The sequence below is a fragment of the Scyliorhinus canicula genome, chromosome 18 (genome assembly GCF_902713615.1).
Source record: "Scyliorhinus canicula chromosome 18, sScyCan1.1, whole genome shotgun sequence".
NCBI lineage: Eukaryota > Metazoa > Chordata > Chondrichthyes > Carcharhiniformes > Scyliorhinidae > Scyliorhinus > Scyliorhinus canicula.
This window is the reverse complement of record NC_052163.1, coordinates 75,932,242-75,957,686: the sequence shown is the minus strand read 5'-3', so window position 1 is coordinate 75,957,686 and position 25,445 is coordinate 75,932,242. Positions and strand designations below refer to the sequence as shown.

At 44.6% G+C, this 25,445-nt stretch overlaps 1 protein-coding gene across 1 annotated transcript in view; it reads right to left on the bottom strand.

The window, feature by feature from the left end:
- Window positions 1-273: 273 nt before the first annotated feature.
- LOC119953502 (E3 ubiquitin-protein ligase TRIM62-like) overlaps window positions 274-25,445 on the bottom strand; it is a 31,298-nt gene continuing 6,126 nt past the window's right edge. Inside the window, exons 3-6 of the mRNA XM_038777846.1 lie at window positions 21,128-21,361; window positions 15,488-15,510; window positions 12,052-12,200; window positions 274-881 (exon numbers count right to left, since the gene is read on the bottom strand). Of these exons, the coding sequence (XP_038633774.1) occupies window positions 337-881; window positions 12,052-12,200; window positions 15,488-15,510; window positions 21,128-21,361 (951 nt within the window). The 3' untranslated portion in view covers window positions 274-336. The remainder of the gene's footprint in view (window positions 882-12,051; window positions 12,201-15,487; window positions 15,511-21,127; window positions 21,362-25,445) is intronic.

Below are 25,445 nucleotides of genomic sequence, written 5' to 3'. Positions count from 1 at the left end.
TGATCAAGTCTCTGAGGTGGACCTGAATCCACAACCTTGTGACACAGAGGCTATAGTGCTGCCGCTGAGGCATGGCTGAAATTGACAGCTGACTGGAGAATTATCAAGCAGTACCAGAGCAAAGATTATACAGAACCGGAAGAACCAGTATCAGGCATCCAAGGAGCCAGCGCCTGGAGAAATATTACTTCGCACCAATGACATGATCATGAAGCACCATTACAACCTTTGGTACTGGAGGAAACATGCCATTAAAGGACAGACGTTCTTGCAATTTTCCTTTAGGTCAGATCACTTCCTTTTTGTATATAGAGTATTATTATTACTGATAAGGCATCACTTCAGAATGCACAATGCCAGGGATGTTGTGAAATCTGCCACTCCCAGAGCTGGGTAGAGAGGCTGAGTGAATGTTTGTTCCTGGAAGTTGTGTAACAGGGTTAGTTTCTTGTCAGACACACTATAAAATGAGATTATTCCAGCATCAAAATCGACATAGACTCCCACTCTGGTGGGCATCTGAACCGTGAGTTTAGTAGCATTGTTATCATGCAAGGCTGCAAGGCTCCCTGGCTCTGAGTACAGACACCACGATTCCTTGTTCTGTCCGAGTGAACATTCTTTACCCTTGCCTTTCCGGCTTAGGCTTTCATAACACATCCCAACATCCCACCGACGGCGACCTCCTCCAACTTCCACTTCCCAATAGCAGCGACCGTAGCTCAATCTTTCGGTGCACACAATCTGCCACCAGTAGTTGAACCTCTTTGAGCTATCGGGGTAGGGTTGCTGATGCTTGGCTCCTGACACAGACCGGTTACTGTCAGCCAGAACAAGGTGAGGAAATGCTGTGTGAGGATCCAGAGTTGGTGACTGCCCATCTGTGAATGAAAGGGGAGTTGAAGTAAATGCACAAGATCGCAAGAAACTTCAGAGGGTGGTGAACTCAGTCCAACGCATCACACAAGCTTGCCACCCTCCCATTGATTCTGTCTACACCTTCCGCTGCCTCAGGAAGGCAGACAGCATTGGCAGAGACCCCTCACACCCAGGATTTTCCCTCTTCCAGATCCTTCCATCAACCTGAAGATAGTCTGAAAACCCGCACATCCAGACAAAGGAACAGCTTCTTCCCCACAGCTACAAGACTCCTCAACAGTTCCCCCCTCGGACTGATCTGTTCCCAGTAAGAACGCTATTCACGACACCCTATGCTGCTCTTGCTCATGTATTTGCTTTGTTTGGCCCCTTATTCCGCACTGTAACTAATCACTATTTGTTAATGTACTATTTGTCAATGTACTCTGTCGATTATTCTTTTGCCTGCTAGGGGCTGGTTTAGCTCACAAGGCTAATCGCTGGCTTTTAAAGCAGACCAAGCAGGCCAGCAGCACGGTTCCCGTACCAGCCTCCCCGGACAGGCGCCGGAATGTGGCGACTAGGGGCTTTTCACAGTAACTTCATTGAAGCCTACTCGTGACAATAAGCGATTTTCATTTCATTTCATTTTCATGTACGTACTGTATTGTTCCCTTAGCCACAAAAAAATACTTTTCACTGTACTTCGGTACATGTGACAATAAATATCAATCAATTGATCAATATCAGCTGCTCACTCTCGCAAAAAAGGAACTGTCCAAATGCTTTCAGTGACAGAGCATCTGCTGATTAGAAATATTACATTGAGGGCAGCACATGGCACAGTGGTTAGCACTGCTGTCTATGCCGCTGAGGACCCCCTGAGGGTTCGAATCCCGGCCCTGGGTCGCTGTCCATGTGGAATTTGCACATTCTCCCCATGTCTGCGTAGGTTTCAACCCCACAACCCAAAGGTGTGCAGTTTAGGTGGAGTGGCCACGCTAAATTGCCCTTAATTGGAAAAAAAATAATTATTTTATTTTATTTTATTTCATTTTTTAAAAAAATTACATTGAATAAACAGCACAGGAACACCCATTAAATGTCAATGTTCATGCTCCACTCGATATACTTCATCTCACCCTTTTGGCATATCCTTCTATTCCTTTCTGTCTCCTGTGCTTATCCAGCTTCATCTTAAATACATTTATTTTTATTATTTTAAAAAATAAATTTAGAGTACCCAATTCATTTTTCCAATGATTAGAGTGTCTTTGGGTTGTGGGGGCGAAACCCACGCAAACACGTGGAGAATGTGCAAACTCCACACAGACAGTGACCCAGAGCCAGGATCGAACCTGGGACCTCGGCACCGTGAGGCAACATTGCTAACCACTGTGCCACCATGTTGCCCGGATCTTAAATACATTTATGTTACTTACTACTCCAATGGTAGTAATTTCAATATTCTCACCACACGGAGTGAAATATCCTAAGGTGTAGATAGGAGACAGCTATTTATCAGGATTTCAATATAAAATACTGAATTTTGCATCATATACAGGTACTGTGGCACAGTGGTTGTTTATGATTTAATCCAAAAACCTGGGCTAAATGCTCCAGAGATGTGAGTTTAGATTTCACCATGGTAGCTTGTAGATTTCAGTTAATTAACTAAATCTGGAACTCATCTTCTTAGAACCATAGAATCATAGAAAAGTTACAGCACAGAAAGAGGCCATTCAGCCGATCTTGTCCATGCCAGCCCAAGGACACCCAGGTGCTCTTTCTAATCCCCACTTCCTTCACCCGGTCCATCGCCCTGCAGCTTCCAGCACTTAAATTGTAGATCCAGGTACTTTTTAAAGAGTGTTTAGGGTCTCTGCCTCCACCACCAACTCGGGCAGCGAATTGCAGACTCCCACTGCCTCTGACCCCCCCCCCCCCCCCCCCCCCCCTAGGAAACAGTGACCATAATATAGTAGAGTTTAGCATTCCATTTGAGAATGAGAAACATGGGTCAGAAACACCGTGCCGAATTTAAATAAAGGTAAACACAAAGAAATGAGAGTAAAGTTGACTGAAGTAGGCTGGGAAAGGAGTTCAGCTGAAAAGATGATTGATCGGCAAAGGCAGACGTTTATGAAAACAGTTCATGACCCACAACAAAGATATATCCCACGAGGAAGAAAGATTCTAGGAAGGGCCTTAATCAACCATGGTTAACCAAGGAAGTTAAGGATAGTATGAAACTTAATGAAAAAAATATATACAATGCAGCAAAGATGGTAAGCCAGAAGATTGGGGAAGTTATAAAAACTAATAAAAGATGACCAAAAAGTAATAAAGAGGGAAAAGGTAAACTATGAGAGTAAGCTAGGAAGGAATATAAAAACAGACAGCAAGATTTTTAAAAAATATGTAAAAAGTTCAACGAGGACTGAATGTTCTAGAAATGAGGTGCCAACCTGGTGAATTTGCAACATGTACGCTAATCAATGGATGTACCATTCTATAAATAAAACCAAGTGATCCCATAACCAATTATTCAGATCAGAGCTTTGCAGTCTTAAGGGAATGATGGTGGAAAATTAAACTTCCACTAAAACCCCTCTGAGGCCTTAACATCCTTCCTAAAGTGTGGTGCCCAGAACTGGCCACAATAGTCCAGCTGAAGTCTAACCAGTGTTTGTGAAGCTTTAACAGAGCTTCCCTCCTTTTATAGTCCATTCTTCTAATGATGAATCCAAGGATCCTATAATCCTGTCACCCCACATTTTCTCTAATTATCCTGCTACCTACAGAGACTCATGTACCTGTACCCAAGGGTCATATTTTAAATTTGTATCATTTAGGTTTATTGCCTCTTCTTGTTCTTCCTACCTCTCCACAGAATTCCTGACCTTTCTCTCCCCTAATAATAATAATAATAATAATAATAATAATAATCACTTATTGTCACAAGTAGGCTTCAATGAAGTTACTGTGAAAAGCCCCTACCCCCACAATGGGAATCAATTTTGGAAAGCTAACAAGGATATGTCTTTTAACTAGTTTAGGTTTTCTGCTGAGGTAACTGACAGGGTTTTTAAAAAAAATTAGCATACCCAGTTATTTTTTTCTCCAATTAAGGGGCAATTTATCGTGGCCAATCCCCCTAACCTGCACATCTTTGGGATGTGGGGTGAAACCCATGCAGGCATGGGGAGAATGTGCAAACTCCACACAGACAGTGACCCAGGGCCGGGATTCGAACCTGGGTCCTCAACACCATAGTCCCGGTGCTAACCACTGCTCCACAGAGAGGGTTGATGGGGGTAATACAGTGACTTAGTAATAAACTGCCACATCATAGGCTTGCCAGCAAAGTTAAAGCCCAGGGGAAAAGGGACAGTGGTAGCATGGATACAAAGTTAGCTGAGTGCCAGGATGAAAATAATAGTGGTGAATTGTTGTCTTTCAAACTACAGGCAAGTATATAATGAGATTTCCAAGGGATTGGTATTAGGATCACTGTATTTCTTGATACATGATATGTATACTAATGATATATACTAATATTAAGGCTTGGATGGATAAGTTCAATTTCAAACTTTGCAGATAACCCAAATTGTGGAAGTATAGTGAATGGTGAGGAGGATAGTGATAGACTTCAAGAGGACATAGACCGGCTGTTGGAATGAGTAGACACATGGCCAGTGAAATGAAATACAGGGAAGTATGAAATGAGACATTTTTGTAGGAAGAATGAGGTGAACCAATATAAAATAAAGGATACAATTTTAAAGTGGGTGCAGGAATAGACAAACCTAGGGGTTATATGTGCACAAGTCATTGAAGGTGACTGGGCTGGTTGAGAAAGTGGTAGAATTAACTGTTGTTGACATCAAGGCTGCTTTTGACTGATGATCCCTAGAAAATCTGATCACAATGGGAATCAGGAAAACCTCACCATTGGTTGGAGTCATACCAACACAAAGGAAATAGTTGTGGTTGTTTGTGGTCAATCAACTCAATCCCAGGGCATTGCTACAGGGGTTCCTCAGGGTAGTGTCCAACCATCTTCAGTTGCTTCATTGATGACCTACCCTCCATCGTAAGGTTAGAAGTGGGGATGTTCATTGATGATTGCACAATGTTCAGCTCCATTTGCAACACTTCAAATAGTGAAGCAGTTCATGTCCAAATGCAACAAAATGTGGACAACATTCAGCTTGGACTGACACAAATGCCAGGCAATGACCATCTCCAACAGTAGAGAATCTATCTGTAATGATGCCCACAAAGACCATGGGAAATTGTCAATTGATCTTCCCGTGGGGTTCATGGAATATGAATTCCCTTATTGAGCGGTCGGAGGCTGGTGGTGAATTATTAGCTGCAGAATTCCTAGACTCTGACCTGCTCTTGAAGCCAAAGGTGACATGGTGGCACAGTGGTTAGCACTGCTTCTTCACAGCGCCAGGGACTTGGCAATTAGGGATGGACAATAAATGCTAGACTTGTCAGTAATACCCGAATCCGATGACTAAGGAACTTACCTCATCCTGAAATATTCACATTCGACCAGGGAATTCCTTCGCAAGGGATTTCTATTAGAAATTGTTGACTATCCTATCTAGCTATTGTCGACAGTGACTGTTTGTCCTCTTCTCCCAACATTCTCAATCATTCCTTCGATTTCTGATTTAACTTGAAATCTTTTTGAATAAGATATTTTTTCAATCAGTTTCCCCTCACAATTCTTTTTCTTTTGTAATTTCAATTATGTTCTGCTGTAAACTGGATTATACTCCAGTTGTAAACAAATGCATTATACTCCAGCTGCTTATCTTTGTTCACTATCTCCCATGAGACTACATTGTAATGGAAAACCCATGCAATACTTCACACAGGAGTTGGCAAGAAGGTTACACAAAACACGAGTCAGATTGCAGCTAAAATACTGCATTTAGTTCTAATCACCATGTTACAGGAAGGATTTGATTGAACTAGAGGGTGCAGAGCAGATTTACAAGGATATTACCTGGACTGGCCCAAGCCTCAATATCGCTGAGGCCTAAAAAAGACAAAGACCTGATGGATGCGGGTCCTACAGACCCATCTCATTCCTAAACGCTGACCCAAAGATCCTGGCAAAGTCTTTGGCGAGGCAGCTGGAGAACTGCATGCGTGGAGGACCAAATGGGCTTTGTTAAGCTCAGGCAGCTTACAGAGAACATCAGATACCTGCTGAACGTGATAATGATCCCATCCAGGGACAGAACGCCAGAACTGATCACCTCCCTGGATGCAGAAAAGGCCTTCAGCAGATTCAAATGAAAGTACCACCTAGAGGTACTGGAATGGTTTGGGTTCGGGCCAGGGTTCGCCTCCTGGGTGAAACTGCTGTACAACACTCCTAGGGTGATCATATGGACAAACACCATCAGATACCACCCTCTGAATAGTTCCAGAGATGTAGAGGAAAGGATTGCAAAGATGATTCTCGACAGGAGCGAAAGTAACAGGGTAGTTGTTATGGGGGAACTTTAACTTTCCAAATATTGACTGGAAATACTATAGTTTGAGTACTATAGATGGGTCAGTTTTTGTGCAGTGTGTGCAGGAGGGTTTTCTGACACAGTATGTAGACAGGCCAACAAGGGGCGAGGCCACATTGGATTTGATACTGGGTAATGAACCCGGCCATGTGTTAGATTTAGATGTAGGTGAGCACTTTGGTGACAGTGATCACAACTCGGTTATGTTTACTTTAGCAATGGGCAGGGATAGGTATATACCGCAAGGCAAGAATTATAGCTGGGGAAAGGCAATTATGATGCTATTCGGCAAGATTTAGGATGTATAGGATGGGGAAGGAAACTGCAGGGGATGGGTACAATCGAAATGTGGGGCTTTTTCAAGGAACAGCTACTGCGTGTCCTTGATAAGTATGTACCTGTCAGGCAGGGAGGAAGTTGTCGAGCAAGGGAACCGTGGTTTACTAAGGAAGTTGAAGCACTTGTCAAGAGGAAGAAGAAGGCTTATGTTAGGATGAGACATGAAGGCTCAGTTAGGGCACTTGAGAGTTACAAGTTAGCCAGGAAGGACCTAAAGGGAGAGTTAAGAAGAACGAGGAGAGGACACGAAAAGTCGTTGGCGGATAGGATCAAGGAAAACCCTAAGGCTTTCTATAGGTATATCAGGAACAAAAGAATGACTAGAGTAAGATTAGGGCCAATCAAGGATAGTAGTGGAAAGTTGTGTGTGGAATCAGAGGAGATAGGGGAAGCGTTAAATGGATATTTTTCATCAGTGTTTACACTGGAGAAAGACAATGTTGTCGAGGAGAATACTCAGGTTCAGTCGACCAGGCTAGATGGAATTGAGGTTCAAAAGGAGGAGGTGTTATCAATTTTGGAAAATGTCAAAATAGATAAGTCCCCTGGGCCAGATGGGATTTATCCTAGGATTCTCTGGGAAGCCAGGGAGGAGATTGCAGAGCCTTTGTCCTTGATCTTTATGTCGTCTTTGTCAACAGGAATAGTGCCGGAAGACTGGAGGATAGCAAATGTTGTCCCCTTGTTCAAGAAGGGGAGTAGAGACAACACTAATTATAGACCTGTGAGCCTTACTTCGGTTGTGGGTAAAATGTTGGAAAAGGTTATACGAGATAGGGTTTATAATCATCTTGAAAAGAACAAGTTGATTAGTGATACTCAACACGGTTTTGTGAAGGGTAGGTCATGCCTCACAAACCTTATTGAGTTTTTTGAGAAGGTGACCAAACAGGTGGATGAGGGTAAAGCGGTTGATGTGGTGTATATGGATTTCAGTAAGGCGTTTGATAAGGTTCCCCACGGTAGGCTATTGCAGAAAATAAGGAAGTATGTGATTGAAGGTGATGTAGCGGTTTGGATCAGTAATTGGCTAGCTGAAAGAAGACAGAGGGTGGTGGTTGATGGCAAATGTTCATCCTGGAGTTCAGTTACTAGTGGTGTACCAGGGGCAGCACGGTGGCCTAGTGGTTAGCACAACCGCCTCACGGCGCTGAGGTCCCAGGTTCGATCCCGGCTCTGGGTCACTGTCCGTGTGGAGTTTGCACATTCTCCCCGTGTCTGCGTGGGTTTCGCCCCCACAACCCAAAAATGTGCAGAGTAGGTGGATTGGCCACGCTAAATTGCCCCTTAATTGGAAAAAAATAATTGGGTAATCTAAATTTATAAAAAATAAAAATAAAAAAAAAAAAAACTAGTGGTGTACCACAAGGATCTGTTTTGGGGCCACTGCTGTTTGTAATTTTTATAAATGACCTGGAAGAGGGTGTAAAAGGATGGGTTAGTAAATTTGCAGATGACACGAAGGTCGGTGGAATTGTGGATAGTGCTGAAGGTTGTTATAGGTTACAGAGGGACATAGATAATCTGCAGAGCTGGGCTGAGAGGTGGCAGATGGAGTTTAATGTGGAAAAGTGTGAGGTGGTTCACTTTGGAAGGAGTAACAGGAATGCAGAGTACTGGGCTAATGGCAAGATTCTTGGTAGTGTAGATGAACAGATAGATCTCGGCATCCAGGTACATAAATCCCTGAAAGTTGCCACCCAGGTTAATAGGGCTGTTAAGAAGGCATATGGTGTGCTAGCCTTTATCAGTAGGGGGATTGAGTTTCGGAGCCACAAGGTCATGCTGCAGCTGTACATAACTCTGGTGCGGCCGCTCCTGGAGTACTGCGTGCAGTTCTGGTCACCACATTATAGGAAGGATGTGGAAGCTTTGGAAAGGGTTCAGAGGAGATTTACTAGGATGTTGCCTGGTATGGAGGGAAGGTCTTACGAGGAAAGGCTCAGGGACTTGAGGTTGTTTTCATTAGAGAGGAGAAGGCTGAGAGGTGACTTAATAGAGACATATAAGATAGTCAGAGGGTTAGATAGGGTGGACAGTGAGAGTCATTTTCCTCGGATGGTGATGACCAACACGAGGGGACATAGCTTTAAATTGAGGGGTGGTAGATATAGGACAGATGTCAGAGGCAGTTTCTTTACTCAGAGAGTAGTAGGGGTGTGGAACGCCCTGCCTGCAACAGTAGTAGACTCGCCAACTTTAAGGGCATTTAAGTGGTCACTGGATAGACACATGGATGAAAATGGAATAGTGTAGGTCAGATAGGCTTCAGATGGTTTCACAGGTCGGCGCAACATCGAGGGCCGAAGGGCCCGTACTGCGCTGTAGTGTTCTATGTTCTATGTTCTATACTACTGGCTGGAAGTTGGCATGGAGTTAGGGGGAGAATTCTGGATTGAAGCACTGAACAGGGCGAGTTCTACCTCCACATGTGCAGGGCTTAACCTAATGCAGCTAAAGGTGGTGCTTAGAGCACACCTAACCAGAACTCAAATGAGCTGGTTGTCCCTGGAGGTGGAGGACATGAGCGAACTGTACCAGGGAAGCACGGGCAACTACACCCACATGTTCTGGTCCATTTTTGAGGCTATGTCCAGGGTTGTGGGGGTGAGGATGGAGCTGTGCCCAAAAGTGGCAGTCTTCGGGCTATCAGATCACCAGAGCCCTTCACGAGGAAGGGGGCCGAAGACCAGTCTTTGCCTTCCGTTTTAAAAAATAAATTTAGAGTACCCAATTCATTTTTTCCAATTAAGGGGCAATTTAGCGTGGCCAATCCACCTACCCTGCACAGCTTTGGATTGTGACGGTGAAACCCATGCAAACACGGGGAGAATGTGTAAACTCCATACGGACAGTGACACAAAGCCAGGATCGAACCTGGGACCTCGGCACTGTGAGGCTGCAGCACCACCGTGCTGCCTTATCTTTGCCTTCCTGATCGCCCACTGGAGAATCCTGCTCAGCTGCCGATCGGCAGCACTAGCCAAAGCTGCAGACTGGCTGCCCGACCTGGTGGGATTTCTCAGGCTGGAGAAAATAAAAATGGCCATCCATGATTCGGAAGAAGCCTTCCACAGGATGTGGAAGCCGTTCAACAACTTGTTTCAAGACTAGCCAGCAACCAACAAAATAGTGTGGGGCAGGGGGGAGACATGGGACTGGCCATAGAACAGAGAGGAGAAAGAAGGGGGGAGGGGGCCCTGGGGGAGGAAGAAAGGAGGGGGGGGGGGGGGAAACAAACACACACAAGTGGAACACGAGGGAAAAGCAGGAGGGACAAAACCCACAGAAGGTTGGCTCGTAGGTAAGCTAAGGCCTGAACCTAACTGTACATAAGTGTCTGTAAGTACATGTCTTGGCCATAATGGAGAATGTCAAATAGAACATAGAACAGTACAGCACAGAACAGGCCCTTCGGCCCTCAATGTTGTGCCGAGCCATGATCACCCTACTCAAACCCACGTATCCACCCTATACCCGTAACCCAACAACCCCCCCCCCTTAACCTTACTTTTTTATTAGGACACTACGGGCAATTTAGCATGGCCAATCCACCTAACCCGCACATCTTTGGACTGTGGGAGGAAACCGGAGCACCCGGAGGAAACCCACGCACACAGGGGGAGGACGTGCAGACTCCACACAGACAGTGACCCAGCCGGGAATCGAACCTGGGACCCTGGAGCTGTGAAGCATTTATGCTAACCACCATGCTACCCTGCTGCCCCACATATATAAGAAAAGTACATCTGTTATAGGGGGGGGGGGGGGAACGGACAGCCACAGTTGTTGTTGGAATGCACCTCATTTGTGGATATAGATGTGTTGGTCTAGCACTGTTTTGTGCATTGTTGGATACAAAATATGAAAACCCAATAAAAATATTTTCCAAAAAAAAATGGGCAAACAAGCGGCAGATGAAATTTAATACTGAGTAGTGTGAGGTGGTACATTTTGGCATAAAGATAAAGAGAGACAATAGAGACTTAATTACACAGAGTGTGCATCGATCTTTGAAGGTAACAGAACATATTGAGATAATAGCATAGCATATAAACCTTGGGTTTCTTAAACGGAGGTATTGGGTACAAAAGCAGGAAAATTATGCTGAACCTTTATAAAGTTCTGGTTAGGCCCCAAACTATTTTGTCCAGTTCTGGTCACCACACTGTAGGAAGGATATGAGGATCTTTGAGAGGTGCGGAGGAGATTTACCAGAATGGTAAATGTGATGGGGGATTTTGGTTACAAGGTTAGGTTGGACAAGCTGGGGTTGTTGTTCTGGGGGAAGGGAAATTTGGTTGAGGTGTACAAGATTAAAAAACTATTCCCGTTATTTTATAGTACAAGATCTGAGTTACACTAATTTAAGGTCCTGGGCAGGAGATGCAGGGGAAAATGAGGAATAACATTTTTACGCAATGAGTGGCAATGATCTAAAACTCTCTGCCTACAAGGTGAAAGTAGAAACAATCTATGATTTCAAAAAGAAATTGGATGGACACTTTAATTAAATAAACTTGCAGGGTTACGGACATTAAACAAGTGAGTGGGATTGACTGGATTACTGTTGTGAACTGACATCGACTTGATGGGCCGAATGGCCTCTTTTTGTGCCATAAATGACTCTGACTCAAATATTTACATCCTGAAATATTTCTCTCCCAAGAGCATGAGTGGTAAGCAGTTTGTTTTCTTGGAATTCAGTGGACTTCCAATGTGAGCATAAACCCTAAGATTCAGAGCACTGTATTATCTAGTTACCATAAAGTAACTGTACATGTTAGCCACTTTGAGGCTTGTTCACTGTCAGCACCCATACATTCACTGATACATCCTATACGTAGATAAGGCTCCACTCTGGAGCATGAATCTCTTTAATCTCAGTCAATTAAAACTCCAACTGCCCGCTACACACCACTCCCCATCCCTAACAATGTTTTGTTCATATCTGAAGAAGGTGGATTGGATTGAATTGGATTGGATTTGTTTAATGTGTACCAAGGTACAGTGAACAGTATTTTTCTGCAAGCAGCTCACAGATCATTCAGTACATGGGAAGAAAAGGGAATTAAACAAAATTCAAGAATATACATAATAGGGCAACTCAAGATATACAATGTAACTACATAAGCATTGGCATCGGATGAAGCATACAGGGTGTAGTGTTAATGAAGTCAGTCCATAAGAGGGTCATTTAAGAGTCTGGTGACAGTGGGGAAGAAGTTGTTTTTGAGTCTGTACAAGTGGTGACATTACTGGCATTGTGTGCCTTTTACCCAGGTGTGCAGCCATCCCTATCGATACTTACACATACTGACCAGGAAGTTCCTGCCCAGGGTTGGCTGGGGCACTGCCACATACTGCTGCTGGACCCATTCTGCCAGCTTTTGCAAAAGAGATATACCCATATCAGGGGTGGGAACCTGTGCTTTGAATGGTTCAGACGCATCCTTCATCCTTCAAGAAAAAAGAACATGTATTTGTATAGTCTGTCACAACCTCAGTAAAAGCAAATTACTGTGGATGCTGGAATCTGAAACCAAAAGAGGTCTGGCAGCATCTGTAGGGAGAGTAAAGAGCTAACATTTTGAGTCCAGGTGACTCTTTGTCAAAGGGTCTCTCTGTCACAATCTCAAGGTGTCCCAAAGCACTTTACAACAAATTAATTTTTTCCAAATCCAAATGGTCATGGCTATTTGTGTATCCCGCACAGGGCACACTTGACAGGGTTGATAATAGTCCCCGTGTGGCTCGAGGAGTATGTATTTCCCCATTAACTACGGAGCAGGGACTTTGTATATAAGGTGGGTCTGACAAGAACAGGCCTCCAGAGAGAGAGGACTAGTGAAACCTAACCGGGTCCTGTGTGTGTATGTTTCTGTTGTGAATAAACCAGTACTGTATTTTTACGCAACTTACTCCGCTGTCTTTACTAAAGTTGAAATGTAGGAAATGTGGCCATCAATATGTGCACAGCAAGCTCCCACGAACAGCCGTGTTGCCACGACCAGATCCTCTCTTTTTTTTACAAATTTAGAGTACCCAATTTTTTTCCAATTAGGGGACAATTTAGCGTGGCCAATCCACCTACCCTGCACATCTTTGGGTTGTGGGGGTGATACCCATGCAAACATGGGTAGAATGTGCAAACTCCACATGGACAGTGACCCAGAGCCGGGATCGAGCCCGAGTCCTTGGCGCCGTGAAGCAGCAGCGCTAACCAGTGCTCCACCGTGCTGCCCCAGATCATCTCTAATGATGTTAGACAAAAGGTCATCGATCTGAAATATTAACTCTGTTCATCTGTACAGATGTTGCCAGACCTGCTGAGGATTTCCAGCATTTTCCAGGTTTACAGCTTCCTCTGTACTGCACTGGGAATATCATCCTGGATTACTGTGTGTAATCAATTCTCTGACTCAGATGAAAGACAGCTACCCACGAGCATCAAGCAGTAGCAGCTTCACCTGCAATCTGTGATTTGATTTTATCACAGCTGGACCAGTAGTCAGGTTACTAGAATGGTCTTTACAACCTGGACATCTGGGCCACACAAAAACAATAGCTTTCTATTTATATAGCACCTTTAATATAAAACCCCCGAGAGATGTTTTACCTGACAGTATGAAACAAGTTATGACACTGATCCACATAAGATGATATCAGGGCAGGTGATAAAAAGCTTAGTCAAAGAGTTGGGTTTTAAATGGTGCTTTAAAGGAGGACAGTGAGGGGCGACTCAATGGCGCAGTGGTTAACACTGCTGCCTCACGGCGCCAAGGACCCGGGTTCAGTCCCAGGTCACTGTCCATGTGGAGTTTGCACATTCTCCCCGTGTCTGCGTGGGTCTCACCCTCATAACCCAAAAATGTGTAGGGTAGGTGGATTGGCCACACTAAATTGCCCCTTAATTTGAATTTAATAAAAAAATAAAGGAGCTGAGCGAGTTGGAGAGGTTTAGGGAAGGAATACCAAAGCTGAGGGCCCTGGCAGCTGCAGACAAGCTCACCAATGGCAGAAGAATTAAAATCAGGAATACTCAAGTGGCCAGAATGAAAGGAGCACAGACATCTCCAGAGGTTTGTCGTTCTGGCGAGATTAAAGAGACAATGAAGGGTGAGGCGATAGAGGGATTTGAGAATTCTTTACCCATTAAGGGACAATTTAGTGTGGCCAATCCACCTACCCTGCACATCTTTGGGTTGTGGGGGTGATACCCATGCAAACATGGGTAGAATGTGCAAACTCCACATGGACAGTGACCCAGAGCCGGGATCGAGCCCGAGTCCTTGGCGCCGTGAAGCAGCAATGCTAACCAGTGCTCCACCGTGCTGCCCCAGATCATCAAGATGATTGATGCAGGTAAGGCAGTGGATGTTGTCTATATGGACTTCAGTAATGCCTTTGACAAGGTACCTCATGGCAGACTGGTACAAAAGGTGAAGTCACCCGGGATCAGGGGTGAGCTGGCAAGATGGATACAGAACTGGCTAGGTCATAGAAGGCAGAGAGTAGCAATGGAAGGGTGCTTTTCTGATTGGAGGGCTGTGACTAGTGGTGTTCCGCAGGGATCAGTGCTGGGACCTTTGCTGTTTGTAGTATATATAAATGATTTGGAGGAAAATGTAACTGGTCTGATTAGTAAGTTTACAGTGAATGGTAGAACCCTCAAGAGTATCGACAGTCAGAGAGATCTAGGTGTACAGGTCCACAGGTCACTGAAAGGGGCAACACAGGTGGAGAAGGTAGTCAAGAAGGCATACGACATGCTTGCCTTCATTGGCCGGGGCATTGAGTATAAAAATTGGCAAGTCATGTTGCAGCTGTATAGAAACTTAGTTAGGCCACACTTGGAGTATAATGTTCATTTCTGGTCGCCACACTACAAGAAGGATGTGGAGGCTTTTGAGAGGGTGCAGAAGAGATTTACCAGGGTGTTACCTGGTATGGAGGCATTAGCTATGAGGAGAGGTTGAATAAACTCGGTTTGTTCTCACTGGAACGATGGAGGTTGAGGGCGACCTGATAGAGGTCTACAAACTTATGAGGGGCATAGACAGAGTGGATAGTCAGAGGCTTTTTCCCAGGGTAGAGGGGTCAATTACTAGGGGGCATAGGTTTTAGGTGCGAGGGACAAGGTTTAGAGGAGATGTACGAGGCAAGTTTTTTACACAGAGGGTAGTGGGTGCCTGGAACTCGCTTCCGGATGAGGTGGTGGAAGCAGGGACGATAGTGACGATTAAGGGGCAGATTGACAAATACATGAATAGGATGGGAATAGAGGGATACGGACCCCGGAAGTGTAGAAGATTTTAGTTTAGACGGGCAGCATGGTTGGTACAGGCTTGGAGGGCTAAGGGCCTGTTCCTGTGCTGTACTTTTTTTTGTTCTTTGTTCTATCTCTAATGATGTTAGATGAAAGGTCATCGACCTGAAATATTAACTCTGTTCCTCTCTATACAGATACGGTATAGCTCACTATATGAAATATCAAGGCATTGCTTAAATGGGAGTCAGTGTAGGTTGCTGAGCACAGGAGTGATGGATTAATGGGACTTTGTGCAAATCAGGACACCTGAAGGAGAGTTAAATACACTCGGAATGGGTAATAAATGCTGATCTAACCAGCGATGACCAAATACCAGAAATATGAACTTTAAAAAATATACTTTTAGTAGATTCTGGATTCATTAAAATATTGCAGAGATTGTTACAGAGAATAATGTAAAATATTTGGCCCTTACCTGTCTGCCATCGAATTTAGCCCCTGTAATGAAACAACGAATTGGAAACATTGTAAATGACAGCATCAAAACCATCTTTATTATATCAAATATCCTGTCCAGAGATTCAAATATGTTCCAAAGTTTACTATACCATCGATTAATGTTTATTTTATGTCAAAAACCAGAATGTTGTGCTTCTGACGAATATGCAGCCCAGAAACATGTCACATCCCTGACCTTCACTTGAGATTCTTTCCATCTCCTGTAACTTGTGCAGGTTTAGTAAAACTGCCAGAGAATCAGCTTTACGCCCTCTGGTTACCATTTATCTCCATTCTCCTGTTTACAGCAAGTATTTGTCGATTCAGCCCCTTTACTCCAGAGGTTGCACCAATCTCCATCTCTAGTTACTGAATTGCCAAAAAGAATCGTAGAATAGTTCAGCATAGAAAGAAGCCTTTTGACCCATCTTACATTTGCTGGCTTTTTACAAGATCTATCCAAACAATCCCACTCCTTTTGCCCTATTCCTGTCGGCCTGCACATTTTGTCTATTTGAAGTGTATTTTCAATTTTTTTTTAAAAATGTTTTTTTTTAAATTCTCTTTAAATTTTAAATGCCCAATTATTTTTTCCAATTAAGAAGCAATTTAGCGTGGCCAATCCACCTACCCTGTATATCTTTGGGTTGTGGGGGCGAGACCCACGCAGACAAGGGGAGAATGTGCAAACTCCACACGGACAGTGACCCAGGGTCGGGATCAAACCCGGCTCCTTGTGACGTGGAACAGCAGTGCTAGCCACTGAGTCACTGTGTCACCCTCACTTTTATTTTAAACAATACTCTTGCATCTGCTTCTGCAACCCTATCAGGTGCTGCATTCCAGATCACAACTCACTACATAAAAAATCTCTCATCACTGGGGTGGCATGGTAGCACAGTGGTTAGCACTGTTGCTTCACAGCGCCAGGGACCCGGGTTTGATTCCTGCTTGGGTCATTGTCTGTGCAGAGTCTGCACGTTTTCTCCGTGTCTGCGTGGGTTTCCTCCGGGTGCTCCAGTTTCCTCCCACAGGCCCTGAAAGACTTAGCTGAGTTGGACATTCTGAATTCTCCCTCTGTGTACCCGGACAGGCACCAGAGTGTGGCGACTAAGGGATTTTCACAGTAACTTCATTGCAGTGTTAACGTAGGCCTACTTGTGACACGAATAAAGATTATTATTATTTTTACCAATTAGCTTAAATGTGTGTCTTCTGTTTACCAGATCTCCTGTCAATGGAAATGTTTCCTTATTTATTCTGTCAAAATCCCTCATGACCTTGAACATCTCTAATACATTTATCCTTAACCCTCTCTCCACTAAGAACAATCGCAGTTGCTATTCGTGAACAAAAATTAAAATTTAAGGAGCAAACCTAGAAATGTGAATATTCTAGGGGCTGGTTTAGCTCACTCAGCTAAATCGCTGGCTTTTAAAGCAGACCAAGCAGGCCAGCAGCATGGTTCGATTCCCGTACCAGCCTCCCTGGACAGGCGCTGGAATGTGGCGACTAGGGGCTTTTCACAGTAACTTCATTGAAGCCTACACGTGACAATAAGCGATTTTCATTTCATTTCATTAATAGACTGTAGAAATTTCAGGGATTGAAGATGAATTAGTTTCCACTACCTTACTCCTCACTGCATGTATCTCATAGGGCAGCACAGTGGCACAGTGGATAGCACTGGTTAGGTGGATTGACCATGATAAATTGGCCTTAGTGACCAAAAAGATTAGATGGGGTTATTGGGTTACAGGGATAGGGCGGAAATGAGGGCTTAAGTGGGTCGGTGCAGACTCGATGGGCTGAATGGCCTCTTTCTGCGCTGTATGTTCTATGTTCTATGTACTGCTGCCTCACGGCGCCGAGGTCCCAGGTTCGATCCCGGCTCTGGGTCACTTTCTGTGTGGAGTTTTCACATTCTCCCCGGGTTTGCATGTGTTTCGCCCCCACAACCCAAATATGTGCAGCCTAGGTGGATTGGCCGCGCTAAATTGCCCCTTAATTAGAAAAAATGAATTGGGTACTCTAAATTTTAAAAAAAGAAATGTATCTCATTATTTCTCAAACCCATTTACTTCATCTTCCTGCTAACTTCCTAATTCTCATGCCCCATGGGATTCGAACATTTACCACAGGGAACAATTTGCCCAAATAAATTTGTTTGTCCTGTTCATAATCCTGAGAACTTCACAGTAAGAAGCTTTACAACACCAGGTTAAAGTCCAACAGGTTTGTTTCGAATCACTAGCTTTCGGAGCACTCGTTCGAAACAAACCTGTTGGACTTTAAACCTGGTGCTGTAAAACCTCTTACTGTGCTCACCCCAGTGCAATGCCGGCATCTCCACATCTTGAAAATTTCAGTTTAAGAACATTAGAAAATAAGAACTAGGAGCAGGAGTAAGCCATCTGGCCCCTCAAGCCTGCTCCACCATTCAATGATCTTTTGTGGACTCAGCTCCACTTTCCGGCCCGAACACCATAACCTTTAATCCTTTTATTCTTCAAAAAACTATCTATCTTTACCTTAAAAACATTCAATGAAGGAGCCTCAACTGCTTCACTGGGCAAGGAATTCCATAGATTCACAACCCTTTGGGTGAAGAAGTTCCTCCTAAACTCAGTCCTAAATCTACTTCCCCTTATTTTGAGGCTATGCCCCCTAGTTCTGCTTTCACCCGCCAGTGGAAACAACCTGCCCGCATCTATCCTATCTATTCCCTTCATAATTTTAAATGTTTCTATAAGATCTCCCCTCATCCTTCTAAATTCCAATGAGTACAGTCCCAGTCTACTCAACCTCTCCTCGTAATCCAACCCCTTCAGCTCTGGGATTAACCTAGTGAATCTCCTCTGCACACCCTCCAGTGCCAGTACGTCCTTTCTCAAATAAGGAGACCAAAACTGAACACAATACTCCAGGTGTGGCCTCACTAACACCTTATACAATTGCAGCATAACCTCCCTAGTCTTAAACTCCAGCCCTCTAGCAATGAAGGACAAATTCCATTTGCCTCCTTAATCACCTGTTGCACCTGTAAACCAACTTTCTGTGACTCATGCACTAGCACACCCAGGTCTCTCTGCACAGCAGCATGCTTTAATATTTTATCATTTAAATAATAATCCTGTTTGCTGTTATTCCTACCAAAATGGGTAACCTCACATTTGTCAACATTGTATTCCATCTGCCAGACCCTAGCCCATTCACTGAACCTATCCAAATCCCTCTGCAGATTTCCAGTATCCTCTGCACTTTTTGCTTTACCACTCATCTTAGTGTCTTCTGCAAACTTGGACACATTGTCCTTGGTCCCCAACTCCAAATCATCTATGTAAATTGTGAACAATTGTGGGCCCAACACGGATCCCTGAGGGACACCACTAGCTACTGATTGCCAACCAGAGAAACACCCATTAATCCCCACTCTTTGCTTTCTATTAATTAACCAATCCTCTATCCATGCTACTACTTTACCCTTAATGCCATGCATCTTTATCTTATGCAGCAACCTTTTGTGTGGCACCTTGTCAAAGGCTTTCTGGAAATCCAGATACACCACATCCATTGGCTCCCCGTTATCTACTGCACTGGTAATGTCCTCAAAAAATTCCACTAAATTAGTTAGGCACGACCTGCCCGTTATGAACCCATGCTGCGTCTGCCCAATGGGACAATTTCTATCCAGATGCCTCGCTATTTCTTCCTTGATGATAGATTCCAGCATCTTCCCTACTACCGAAGTTAAGCTCACTGGCCTATAATTTCCCGCTCTCTGCCTACCTCCTTTTTTAAACAGTGGTGTCACGTTTGCTAATTTCCAATCCACCAGGACCACCCCAGAGTCTAGTGAATTTTGGTAAATCATCACTAGTGCATCTGCAATTTCCCTAGCCATCTCTTTTAGCACTCTGGGATGTATTCCATCAGGGCCAGGAGACTTGTCTACCTTTAACCCCATTAGCTTGCCCATCACTACCTCCTTAGTGATAACAATCCTCTCAAGGTCCTCACCTGTCATAGCCTCATTTCTATCAGTCGCTGGCATGTTATTTGTGTCTTCCACTGTGAAGACAAACCCAAAAAACCTGTTCAGTTCCTCAGCCATTTCCTCATCTCCCATTATTAAAACCCCCTTCTCATCCTCTAAAGGACCAACCTTAGCCACTCTTTTTTGTTTGATATATTTGTAGAAACTTTTACTGACTGTTTTTATATTCTGAGCAAGTTTACTCTCATATTCTATCTTACTCTTCTTTATAGCTTTTTTAGTAGCTTTCTGTTGCCCCCTAAAGATTTCCCAGTCCTCTAGTCTCCCACCAATCTTTGCCACTTTGTATGCTTTTTCCTTCAATTTGATAATCTCCTTTATTTGCTTAGATATCCACGGTCGATTTTCCCTCTTTCTACCGTCCTTCCTTTTTGTTGGTATAAACCTTTGCTGAGCACTGTGAAAAATCGCTTGGAAAGTTCTCCACTGTTCCTCAACTGTTCCACCATAAAGTCTTTGCTCCCAGTCTACCTTACTAGTTCTTCTCTCATCCCATTGTAATCTCCTTTGTTTAAACACAAAACACTAGTATTTGATTTTACCTTCTCACCCGCCATCCGTATTTTAAATTCCACCATATTGTGATCGCTCCTTCCGAGAGGATCCCTAACTATGAGATCATGAATCAATCCTGTCTCATTACACAGGACCAGATCTAGGACCGCTTGTTCCCTCGTAGGTTCCATTACATACTGTTCTAGGAAACTATCGCGGATACATTCTGTAAACTCCTCCTCAAGGTTGCCTTGACCGACCTGGTTAAACCAATCGACATGTAGATTAAAATCCCCCATGATAACTGCTGAACCATTTCTACATGCATCAGTTATTTCTTTGTTTATTGCCTGCCCCACCATAATGTTACTATTTGGTGGCCAATAGACTACTCCTATCAGTGACTTTTTTACCGTACTATTTCTGATTTCCACCCAAATGGATTCAACCTTATCCTCCATAGCACCGATGTTATCCCTTACTATTGCCTGGATGTCATCCTTAAATAACAGAGCTACACCACCTCCCTTACCATCCACTCTGTCCTTCCGAATAGTTTGATACCCTCGGATATTTAACTCCCAGTCATGACCATCCTTTAACCATGTTTCAGTAATGGCCACTAAATCATAGTCATTCATGATGATTTGCGCCATCAACTCATTTACTTTCTTCCGAATACTACGAGCATTCAGGGAAAGTAAACTTATGTTGGTTTTTTACCTCTGTTTTAAATCTTAACATCTCCAGTTTTATTCCTTTTAGTATTACTGGGCCTATTCACTGAGCTCCCCTCAGTTACAGTACCTTGTACTGTCACCCTTTTTGATTTTTGACTATGTCTTCTCTGCCTTGCACTTTCCCCCTTATTTCCTTTTGCTTCTATCCCTGTTTTACTACCTTCCAACTTCCTGCATCGGTTCCCATCCTCCTGCATCATTAGTTTGGCTATCCAAACTGCTCAACCTTAAATCCTGATATTCCAGATCTGTATACAGTCTAGGTGACCAAGACTGCTCACATACTCCACTGTTACTGAGAACTTTGAAGGAGGTGCAGCATTACCTGTATAAACACAAAATCTTCATTGTGCTTCAGAAGGTCACTGAGATCAGTAAATGATTTTTCAAAATCTTTCACTTTCTTTTCCAGCTCGCAGATCTTGACATCGATCTCTGTCGTCAAACGACTCTGTTCACTCTCCAGATAGCGCAGGGCTCTCCTCTCCTCCTTGTCAATGTGCTTCCTCAGTGTCTCATATTTTGTTTTGATTTTCACCTGTACTATTTTCTTCACGCTCTTGAAATGCAGAAGGAATTTTGTTACCAACAAGCACTGGTCACTTCACCTCATTGTTGCAAAAATGAGACACAGAGAAAACTATGCAATCCTTTTTTAAAAAAATATTTTTATTCACCATATTTTCATCATTTTTCACCATGCGAAGAAAGAAAACAACAACAGAACAACCCCATCAATATTTTTCTTAAATTTAGAGTATCCAATTTATTTTTTCCAATTAAGAGGCAATTTACCGTGGCCAATCTGCCTAGCCAGCACATCTTTTAGGTTGTGGGGACGAAACCCACGCAAACACTGGGGGAATGTGCAAACTTGACATGGGCAGTGCATGATAAACAAACCCTAAGAATTGTAGAACCCCTCCTTCGGCCCCCTCAACTCAAACGTCACCTTCTCAGGAGCTGGTCAGTGGGATTGGCCATCTGCAGTCGGGGAAGGCGCCGGGACCGGATGGGTTCCCGGTTGAATTCTATAAGAAATATGCGGACCTGCTGGGCCCCCTGTTGGTTAGGACCTTCATGGCTCAACCGCGAGATTGACTCCCTACTGAAGGACCGATCTGATGCGTTCAAGGCAGATGACCCTGTCCTATACAAGAAATCCAGGTACGACCTCCTCAAAGCCATCCGAGATGCCAAGAGAGAATATCAAACTAAGCTAGAGTCACAGACAGACTCTTGTCGGTTGTGGCAAGGACTAAACGACACAATGGGCTACAAAGCGAAGCCGAGCAGTATCTCTGGCAGCAGCGCACCCCTCCCGGATGAACGTAATACATTCTATGCTCGGTTCGAGCAGATAACCACCAATCCACTGTCGAGTGCCCCAGCAGCCCATAATTCACCCATACCCACCATCACAGTTTCCGAAGTCAGATCGGCCTTCCTGAAAGTGAACCCGCGGAAGACGACGGGCCCGGACGGGATCCCTGGTCGTGCACTCAGAGCCTGCGCAGACCAGCTGGCAGAGGTATTCACAGACATCTTTAACCTATCCCTACTCCACTCCGAGGTCCCCACCTGCTTCAAGAAGATCACCATCATACCGGTACCAAAGAAGAACCAGGCAACGTGCCTCAATGACTACCGCCCGGTGGCCCTGACGTCAGTTGTAATGAAGTGCTTCGAGAGGTTGATCATGAAGCGCATCACCTCCATACTCCCGGAACGCCTTGACCCACTTCAATTCGCATACCGTCGCATCCGGTCCACATCAGACGCCATTTCCCTGGCCCTACACTCATCCCTAGAGCATCTCGAAAACAAGGACTCCTACATCAGACTCATATTTATTGACTACAGCTCCGCCTTCAACACCATAATCCCAGCCAAGCTCATATCAAAGCTCCAAAACCTAGGACTTGGCTCTCCACTCTGCAACTGGATCCTCGATTTTCTGACCAACAGACCACAATCAGTAAGAATGAACACCAACACCTCCTCCACAATAGTCCTCAATACTGGTGCCCCGCAAGGCTGCGTACTTAGCCCCCTACTCTACTCCCTGTACACACACGACTGCGTGGCAAAACTTGGTTCCAACTCCATCTACAAGTTTGCTGACGATACAACCATAGTGGGCCGGATCTCGAATAACGACGAGTCAGAATACAGGAGGGAGATAGAGAATCTGGTGGAGTGGTGTAACGACAACAATCTCTCCCTCAAAGCATCCTATCGGGCTGCATCACAGCCTGGTATGGCAACTGCTCGGACCAGGACCGCAAGAAACTTCAGAGAGTCGTGAATACCGCCCAGTCCATCACACGAACCTGCCTCCCATCCATGGACTCCATCTACACCTCCCGCTGCCGGGGGAAAGCGGGCAGCATAATCAAGGGCCCTTCCCACCCGGCTTACTCACTTTTCCAACTTCTTCCATCGGGCAGGAGATACAGAAGTCTGAGAACACGCACGAACAGACTCAAAAACAGCTTCTTCCCCACTGTCACCAGGCTCCTAAATGACCCTCTTATTGACTGACCTCATTAACACTACATCCTGTGTGCTTCATCTGATGCCAATGCTTATGTAGTTACATTGTATATCTTGTGTTGCCCTATTATGTATTTTCTTGTATTTTCTTGAATTTTGTTTAATTACCTTTTCTTCCCATGTACTGTATGATCTGTTGAGCTGCTTGCAGAAAAATACTTTTCACTGTACCTCGGTACACGTGACAATAAATAAATCCAATCCAATCCAATCCAACCTCTGCCTTAGTGCATCAGTAGGTGCAAGAAGAGAATTGGAATTGGAAGGAAAGTGGAGTTAAGGTCACAATCAGATCGGCTATGATCTTATTGAATGGTGAACAGATCTAAGGGGCTGATGGCCTACTCCTGCTCCTATTCTGCTCTCTCCAGCCGTTTCTTGATATCAATTCAACCCTTTGAGTTTGTCCCACCATTCAATAAGATTATGGTGGATTGGGTTGTGCCTCAATTCCATTTTGTCCTCTGCCTCCCCCCATAACCCTTCACTCCCTTGTCTATCAAAAATCTGATGTGGAGATTCCGGCGTTGGACTGGAGTGAGCACAGTAAGAAGTCTTACAACACCAGGTTAAAGTCCAACACGGTAGCATGGTGGTTAGCATCAATGCTTCACAGCTCCAGGGTCCCAGGTTCGATTCCCGGCTGGATCACTATCTGTGTGGAGTCTGCACGTCCTCCCCGTGTGTGCGTGGGTTTCCTCCGGGTGCTCCGGTTTCCTCCCACAGTCCAAAGATGTGCGGGTTAGGTGGATTGGCCATGCTAAATTGCCCGTAGTGTAAGGTTAATGGGGGGATTGTTGGGTTACGGGTATACGGGTTACGTGGGTTTAAGTAGGGTGATCATTGCTCGGCACAACATCGAGGGCCGAAGGGCCTGTTCTGTGCTGTACTGTTCTATGTTTGTTTCAAACACTAGCTTTCGGAGCAGTGCTCCGAAAGCTAGTGTTTGAAGCAAACATGTTGGACTTTAACCTGGTGTTGTAAGACTTCTTACTGCTTCATGAAGGGGGAAGAGTCCCAGACGGAGGAGCTGAAACTCAAATGGGAGGAGGAACTCGGCGGGGAGTTGGAGGACGGGGTATGGGCGGAAGCCCTGAGAAGGGTAAACTCAACTGCAACATGTGCCAGGCTCGGCCTGATTCAGTTTAAGGTCGTTCACCGGGCCCACATGACGATGGCTCGGGTGAGCAAATTCTTTCAGATAGAGGACAAGTGCGCTAGATGCGCAGGAGGACCAGCGAACTACGTTCACATGTTTTGGGCATGCCCTAAGCTGAGGGGGTACTGGGAGGGATTTGCGGGGGTCATGGCCCGGGTGCTGAAAACGATGGTGGTGATGAGTCCAGAGGTGGCAATTTTCGGGGTTTTGGAAGACCCGGGAGTCCAGGAGGAGAAAGAGGCCGATGTTCTGGCCTTTGCTTCCCTGATAGCCCGGCGACGAATACTGCTGGCATGGAGGGACTCAAAACCCCCGAAGACCGAACTATGGCTTTCGGACATGTCAAGTTTTCTGAGTATGGAAAAAATCAAGTTCGCCTTGAGGGGATCTGTACTGGGGTTCGCCCGTAGGTGGCAACCATTCATCGACTTCTTCGCGGGAGAGTGAACGTCAGCCGGGGAGGGGGGGGGGGGAGATCAGAGTAGAGGAGGAGAGATAAATAGGCATGTAGTGTCTATGGGAGAGGAGCGGATATGTGCATTATAATTTGGTTGAAGTGCTGGTTTTACGTTGATGTTTGCATATTTCTGTAATCTGTAACTGTTTACAATGCCAAAAAAACCTCAATAAAAATTGTTTGTTAAAAAAGAAAGACTTCTTACTGCTATCAAAAATCTGTTTGGCTCTGCCTGGAATAAATTCAATGATTCAGCATCCACTACACTCTGGGGAAGACAATTCCACAGACTAACAACCCTCTGAGAGAAAACATTTCTCATCTCTGTCTTAAATGGAGACGAGTGGAAACATCTGCCCAGTACCTACCCTGTCAAATCCCCTCAGGATCTTATACGTTTGAATAAGATCACCTCTCATTCTTCTAAACTTCAGTGGGTATGGGCTCAGCCTCCTTTATCGTTCTTAATAA